Source organism: Pangasianodon hypophthalmus, chromosome 2 (assembly GCF_027358585.1).
Source record: "Pangasianodon hypophthalmus isolate fPanHyp1 chromosome 2, fPanHyp1.pri, whole genome shotgun sequence".
Lineage (NCBI taxonomy): Eukaryota > Metazoa > Chordata > Actinopteri > Siluriformes > Pangasiidae > Pangasianodon > Pangasianodon hypophthalmus.
The window spans coordinates 1,603,802-1,612,500 of record NC_069711.1 but is presented as its reverse complement, the minus strand read 5'-3'; the positions used below and the strand labels follow the sequence as shown (position 1 = coordinate 1,612,500).

General features: G+C 36.9%; 1 protein-coding gene across 1 annotated transcript in view; it reads left to right on the top strand.

Moving 5' to 3' along the window:
• Positions 1 to 3,159: 3,159 nt before the first annotated feature.
• oca2 (oculocutaneous albinism II) overlaps positions 3,160 to 8,699 on the top strand; it is a 97,792-nt gene continuing 92,252 nt past the window's right edge. Inside the window, exons 1-2 of the mRNA XM_034298272.2 lie at positions 3,160 to 3,432; positions 7,986 to 8,193. Of these exons, the coding sequence (XP_034154163.2) occupies positions 7,991 to 8,193 (203 nt within the window). The 5' untranslated portion in view covers positions 3,160 to 3,432; positions 7,986 to 7,990. The remainder of the gene's footprint in view (positions 3,433 to 7,985; positions 8,194 to 8,699) is intronic.

The window sequence follows — 8,699 nt, the reverse complement described above, 5'->3', positions numbered from 1 at the left end:
ACCTACTGCATCTAACACCTACTGCATCTAATACCTACTGAATCTAATACCTACTGAATCTAATACCTACTGAATCTTACACCTACTGCATCTAACACCTACTGAATCTAACACCTACTGCATCTAATACCTACTGAATCTAATACATACTGAATCTAATACCTACTGAATCTAATACATACTGAATCTAACACCGCCTGAATCTAACACCTACTGCATCTAATACATACTGCATCTAATACCTACTGAATCTAACACCTACTGCATCTAATACATACTGCATCTAACACCTACTGCATCTAACACCTACTGCATCTAATACCTACTGCATCTAATACCTACTGAATCTAATACATACTGAATCTTACACCTACTGCATCTAATACATACTGAATCTAATACCTACTGAATCTTACACCTACTGCATCTAATACATACTGCATCTAATACCTACTGAATCTTACACCTACTGCATCTAACACCTACTGCATCTAATACATACTGAATCTAATACCTACTGAATCTAATACATACTGAATCTTACACCTACTGGATCTAATACATACTGCATCTAATACCTACTGAATCTTACACCTACTGCATCTAACACCTACTGCATCTAATACCTACTGAATGACAAGTAGGGATACATTATAAATACTCAACTCATTCACTCACTCACGCAGTCACTCATGCATTTACTCACTCCCTTACACACTCACTCATTCACTCACTCACTCACCCACTTATTCACTCACCCATTTACTCACTCGCTTATTCATTCACTCACTCACTCACCCACTTATTCACTCACTCATTTACTCACTCTCTCACTCACTCACTTGCTTATTCACTCGCTCACTCTTACATACTCGCTTATTTACTCACTCATTTACTCACTCACTCTCTTACACAATCACTTATTCACTCATTTACTCACTCTCTCTTACTCACACAATCACTTATTCACTCATTTACTCACTCTCTTACACAATCACTTATTCACTCACTCACTCATTCACTCTCACTCATTTATTCAATCACTCCCTCGTTCATTGACTCATTTATTCATTGACTCACTCACTCACTCACTCACCCACTTATTCACTCACTCACTCACCCACTTATTCACTCACTCATTTACTCACTCGCTTATTCATTCACTCATTTTCTCACTCTCTTATTCACTCACTCTCTCACTCACTCACTTGCTTATTCACTCTCTCACTCATTTACTCACTCTCTCTTACTCACACAATCACTTATTCACTCATTTACTCACTCTCTCTTACTCACACAATCACTTATTCACTCATTTACTCACTCTCTCTTACTCACACAATCACTTATTCACTCATGTACTCACTCTCTCTTACTCACACAATCACTTATTCACTCATGTACTCACTCTCTCTTACTCACACAATCACTTATTCACTCATTTACTCTCTCTCTCTTACATACTCGCTTATTCACTCATGTACTCACTCTCTCTTACATACTCGCTTATTTACTCATTTATTCACTTTATTACTCACACAATCACTTATTCACTCACTCACTCATTCACTCTCACTCATTTATTCAATCACTCCCTCGTTCATTGACTCATTTATTCATTGACTCACTCACTCACTCAAAGAAACTACAAAATCTGTCTCATTTGTTTGTACTGATAATAAATGAACAAATAAATAAATATTGGCACCCCACTTAACAGGAAAATAAAACATTTGTCATTTGGTTGTGCTGTTTTGTGTCATTATAAACAAAACAAGCAGCAAACAAACAAATATATATATAAATTTTGGCACCCCACCTAAAAAGCTGGGGGAAGAAAACCTGAATAAACTGAATATGGCAACTGCTTTTGCTGTAAAAGTATTGGCACCCCATCTAAAAAGAAACTCTACGCATTTGCGATGTGTTTACATTTTAAAAAAAAAAATAAAGTATTGAACTAATGAAATAATATCTCACAAAACATAACAAGCACAAAGAAATGTGAATGATTTCAGGTCATTTCTTTCACAGAGTTTACAGTAACACACTGACTTTCTTTCTCTCCTCTCTGCTCACGTTGTTCGAGGACGGTCCTCAAGGCATTGAAGCAGTTCTCCATGTGACGCAGTAAGCCTGGAGGGTGGTGTGTGTGTGTGTGTGTGTGTGTGTGTGTGTGTGTGTGTGTCCTTCAGTGACGTGATGACTGTGATGTCAGAGGGATCTCGATGTGGACCAGGTGACTCTCTCAATGACCGGCTTTGTGGATTATCTGTCAGCTCATCGCTTCATTCACAAATCTATACGGTTCCATGTTCTTATAGACACACACATGATCAGTTGGTGATTTTCTCTTTTTCACCTCAAAGCTGATAAATCAGATTGTTGTGACTTTAGAGCAGATTAAAAGCTTTCACAAATGGATTCACTATACATTCCTGTGTGTGGGATTTTTTTTGTAATCAAATCTACATCTATATATGAAATTTAAAGGATTAATAATAATAATAATAATAATAATAATAATTAACAAATGTTGTCCAGATTAATAAAAGAAATCATTTTTTTTGCTAAATTATCATTGTCAGTGTTCAGTGTCATTACACCACATAGCTTCTTTAATGCTTTAATACATTCACATGTGTGATAATCTACTTTACAATCTGTGTGTGTGTGTGTGTGTGTGTGTGTGTGTGTATTGGATAACATGAATGAATAACATACATTTTCATGCAAAGCCTGTAATGTTTCTCAGAACAGTTTGGTGTATTACAATTCTTTTTATTCTGTACTGATTCTTTATTCTGACATTGTGAGTGTGTGTGTGTGTGTGTGTGTCTTTGGCACGTTTTTATATCTTAATGGGGACGTTGCAGGTCATTTAGCTGGTCCCTACACAGAGAAAAGAGCCACAAGGTTTATTATTCTGGCTATCAAGGTTAAGTTTGGGGTTAGATTTAGGTCTAGCGTGGTGTTAATTAGCTGTATTAATAAGTATATCAGTGGAAGGTCCTCAGAAGGAGAGTAATAGTCAGTATTCCAGAGATAATGATCCATTCTCCACCCTCACAGTGGACAGTTCTGCTCTGGTTCCTCCCTCTTTCTCCAGACAAAAGTTCCCTCACAGTCCTGCACTCTTCTCTTCTCCTCTCAGTCTCCAGCACCTTCATCACCTCCCTCATTCCTCATCCTCATCATCCTCTTCATCCCTCTTCATCCCTCTTCCTCCTCCTCAGCCTCCGCAGCTCAGGAAAATCCCGGCCACTGTTCCAGCGCGGAGCACGTCTGATCTTCAGAGCTCTGCCATATTCAGCTTTTTTTATTCCCTCAGTGCAGAAAGATCAATGGAGACTTTCATTTAATTCTTCCTAAAATTACTGAACCATCATCATCATCATCATCATCATCATCACGTCCATCATTTTTTACAAGGTAAACATTTCTTCCATTTATATAACGCTTTAAACAGGTTCTTGACGAGTTGCTTAGTTTTTTTTTTTTTTTTAACCGGTTCTACTCGGAAACTTCTCTAACAGGATTCTACAAAAAAAAAAAACTTTAGATTGTGAGGAACGTTTAATCTTTCTTTTTATTATTTTTAAGAGTGTTTTAAGAGTGTAAATATGTAATATTATAATATATATATATTACTACAATATGCATCTAATGAATGTTAGACTTTTTTATTTAACGAACAAATTTATTTTTCTTTTATTTCTTTTATTGTTAGTTATTAAAGGAGTAATTAATAAAATTAAATAAACTGAAATGATGATTAGACTCATCAGAATATATTCGATTATTTGTCTAAAATGAACCAACCCCAAAATCAATTAATTAATAGGATAATTGATCGATTGATTGATTGAGTTATTTGATTTAGTTAGTTAGTTAGTTAGTTGTTTATAAAACTGGGATTTAAAATTTAATGCTACAATGATGATGAGACTCATATGAATAAATGATATTATTTGTAAATAATAAGAATGTTCGAAACCAAGAAAAAAATAAGTACACCCCACACATTTTATCAATTACTTAATTATCAATTACTTACATAATTTATGATAATATCTTTACACCAGAGAGTTTCACTTCTTTTTATCAATCTAAAAATGTATTTGTTTGTTTATTTGTTTGTTTCTTTTTATTTATGTATTTTATTCTTAAGGAGGGATTAGTTAAATTACACAGCTAAAATGATGACGAGACTCATGCGAATAAATATTTGTTAAAAAAATGTAAAAGTAATTACACCCCAACCTTTATAAATATAAATGAACATTTTAATTATGGATTTAATTTAAATTAATGATGAGAACCTCACAACAGAGAGTTTTCCTTTCCCTTTTATGAATCTAAGAATTTCCCATTTGTTTGTTTGTTTGTTTGTTTGTTTATTATTATATAAAGTATTTAATTTATTTTTTATAACAAAGTTTAGGGACAAATTAGTCAAATTAGTTAATTAGACACATCAGAATAATTTCTAATTAACATTGTGAACAGTAAATTTAAAAATATTATGAGGTGCTTGTTGTATTGAAGTATTTCATCATAGCTAAAATTATAGCATTTGAGAGAAAATAAAGTCATGTAGTGAACTGTGTGTGTGTGTGTGTGTGTGTGTGTGTGTAACACAGCATCAGGATTGAGTCCAAAAGTCCTAAAAGTAAACAGTGTGTGGTCAGGAGTGATATTAGAGGCGAGTGGAACCGAATGGTACAGATCTTTAGGATCTTTAGGAACTTTAAGAACTTCTGTGTTTACAGATTTGATTTTTAAAGGCTTTTTGTTGCTGTGGATTTTTTTCACAAATAAATTTGCAGATATTTTGGTGTTAAAATGACAAACTAGCAAAACTGAACATGAAATATCGAGGTAGTGAATTATCGTTTTAGGAAAAACTACAATGAATAAAGTAATAAAGCTCTCAATAAAACAACACATCAGTTAAACGGTACTAACATTATTAAATCCCACTTTAATCAAAATAAAATGTAATTAAACATATCAGCTTTTTTTTAACAAGAACTTTTTCAGGAACCCTGGAAATTCAAATACATTTTCAAAGCAAGAACCTTTCACAACAGGAACATTGTCAGGAACTCACAAACTTCACACAACTTCTTAATTTCATAGCAAGTAGCTTCTCAGGCTTTCAGGAACTTCCTGCATTTCTACTGCAGGAACTTTTCAAGGAACCCAGAAATTTTAGATTTTTCTTAGGAAGAACCTTTTTGGAAATCCAGGATCTTTAGGAGCATGTTGACTGACATGAACATTTTTAGGACCCAATGAAATTTAGACACATATTCACTGCAGGAACCTTTTCAGGCAACCAGGAACTTTAGGGGAATATTCACAGTAAGAAACTTTTCAGGAACCAAGGAACTATTAGAGTGTTTTCAGAGCAGGAACTTTTTCAGGAACTCAAGAGCTTGAGGGGCATGTAATTAAGCATATCATATTTTAGTGAACATTTTTAGTGCTTTCCATGAAACATGAACTATTTCCATTTTATCAGAACATTCATGTTAAAGCCTGGATGAAATTGATTTGTGTTTTTATTTTTCTCACACTCTGTCTTGCTTCCTTTCCCGAACGTGGCTCATGGTGAGGCCTGAACGCCGCTGGGGAAGTTTCATGAAAGACGAGAGTCTCTGGAGTGCACAAGCAAATCCAAGTGATTGGTCATAGATAATGAGACAAATGTAGCTCCATCTTCGTCTCGTGCTGACATGATGTGTGTGTGTGTGTGTGTGTGTGTGTGTGTGTGTGCGCGCGTGTGTGTGTTTGCGTGCCTCAGGGAAAAGACATTTATGTGGCTGCGTCATTGTCCCAGACTCATGTAGTAGAAAATGACCTTTTAGACTCTCTAATAACACCACAAGAGAACAAAAGCTTTCTTAGAGCGTGACTAAAACAGTGTATTTCCTCCACTCCAGCAGGGGGAGATAGTGTACACTGCAGTGTGAGTGTGTGTTAGAGCAGGAGACCGTGACGAGGTAATATTTCCTCCACTCCAGCAGGGGGAGATAGTGTACACTGCAGTGTGAGTGTGTGTTAGAGCAGGAGACCGTGACGAGGTAATATTTCCTCCACTCCAGCAGGGGGAGATAGTGCACACAGCAATGGAAGACTGTGATGAGAAAGAAAATGAGATAGAATAGTAATTTAATAATATTGAAATGTTTCATGGGCAATGACGCTGAGGCTCAGTTCAATTTGATTCGTTTCGGTTTGATTCAGTGTGATTTGATTTGATTCAGTTCAGTTTAACCTAATTAAATTCAATTTAGTTTGGTTTGGTTTGATTTGATTCAGTTTGAGTTGATTCAATTCAATTTAGTTCAGTTCAGTTCAACTTGATTAAATTCAGTTCAGTTTGGTTTGATTTATTTCGATTTGACTCAATTCAAATCGATTCATTTCAATTCGAATCATTTCAATTCAGTTCAGTTCAATTTATTTTCACAGCAAGAACCTTTTTAGAAATCCATTTTTAAGAATTTTTAAGAATGTTTCTACTGCAGGAACTTTTTCAAGAACTCACGAACTGTAGGTGTGTTTTTACTGCACTAACATTTTCAGGAACTTGTGAACCTTGGGCATGTTTCCACCACAAGAACCTTTTCAGGAACTCACAAACTTCAAGAACCGCAAGAACGTTTATATCAACACGTCAATTTTAGGTGCCTTTTCACAGCAAGAACCTCGTCAGGAACCCAGGAGCTTTAGATGCATTTTTACCACAGCTTAGAATAAAATTTTAAAAATAGGAACATTAGCTAAGCTAGCCAACTAAACAGAAACACACTAATATTAACTAGCATAGCTAATGTTACCACTCTAGCAGGATGTATTAGCTGTTACTAAACAGCCATGTTTGCTAACATGCTGGCTAATCTTAGGCTAACTATTGTAGTAATTAAATCCAGTAGTTCATTAGCAAGTTGGGCAAACCGTACTTGATTGTGGAATAATCAGTCAAGTAAACAGTGTACACTGATAGTAATGATGTTATGATGTTCCTGCCTAGGGCTAATTTTTTTACCCTCATGAGATCAGCGCTAATGACGCCATTAACCACAACGTGTAGCTCCTAGGAATGTGGCTCACATGGACTCTGAACACCAGCATTGTTTCCTTCATACACTCTCACTGCCCAGTTCAAACACAAGTGTGTGTGTCATCATTATCATCATCATCATCATCATCATCATGTGTTTCTCAGAGAAAGAAAACTAGCATGAGAGAAGTTGCTAGTTGAGCAGTTGAGCATGGCGACACTTAAGCTGATCATCATGTACAGGAATTAAATCTGAACACACAAAGAAAATCATTTTTAAAACTGATTGAGCATTAGAGCACACGCACACACACACACACACACACACACACACACACACACACACACACATATTTACAGTACAAAATAAGGCATCAGCAAGCCTGTTAGTAATCCCCTCAGGGCTTTAAAGCCCCAGTCGGCTTGTGTGAAGTAGAGGAAGGGTTAGCAGGTGAGGTTTTCAAAGTCCTGAGGGAGGTTTTACTTCTTAATTGGGATGGTTCTGTCCTCCCGGCCTGGGAGTCTGTCACTCACAGGACATGTTAGACAAGTGAGGCAACAAAAAATGACCTGGCAAACACAACGCAGTATCCTAACACCAATTACTGCTCTGTGAAAACAAGTGTAACTGTGCAAACTTTAGACAATGTTTCAGGACATGAGAGAACAGGAAGTTACCCGGGGGCTTAGATTGAGCATGGAGGTGACACTTCACTGCAGCGATACTTTTCCCCCGAATGGCCACTAGAGGGCGCATCATGTGTATCAAAAGTCAAGGAAAGGTGTTCCCTTAAAATATGTGTATTAAATTTACGATACTAACATCACATATATGGTAATATACAGTACACTATATGATATATAAGGAAAACTCAAAAATAATCAAACAATCATACTTTTTTATCCTTTTTAGTCAGGATGTATCTGGAGAATAAGAGCAATTTGGAGATGTCTCAAACGGGAGCTCAGGGCCATCAGAAGTCTGAGGCTGTGGCGGGAAACTTTGACGAGCTGCGTCTCTTGGAAGGATTTTCTAAGAGGACGGAGACGCAGAAGCTGCTGCAGGCTGCTGCCGTGCCGCCGGGACACCACATCATCTACACCGACCACCAGGAGCACAGGTACGGCCTGCGGGGGTGCCAATACTTTAGAGAGTGTGAGAGAGAGAGAAAGGGAGAGAGTCACAGAGAGAAAGAGACAGACAGAGAGACAGACAGAGAGACACAGAGTCAGAGGCAGAAAGGCAGAGAGCGCATGAGAGGCAGAGAAACAGACAGACAGTGAGAGATAGACACACAGAGAGAGAAAGAGCGAGTGAGACATAGAGAAAGAGAAAGACAGACCATGAGAGTGTGAGATTGACTCCAAAGAGGATTGGCGCACAAACGCAGGGTCACATTACTGAAGCAATATCATAGAAAGTCCTCTGTGTGTGTGTGTGTGTGTGTGTGTGTGCGTGTGTGTGTGTGTGTGTGGGATTAGTCACTTGTGTGTGAAACAGCACGGCTGAGTGACACATGATGAAGTGAGTGATGAGTGAGATGTGAAGATGTGAGAGTGATGCACAAAGTGTCGTTTTTAATAAATAAAAATTGTAATTGTTGGAAAATCGCTGTGGTATAAGAGG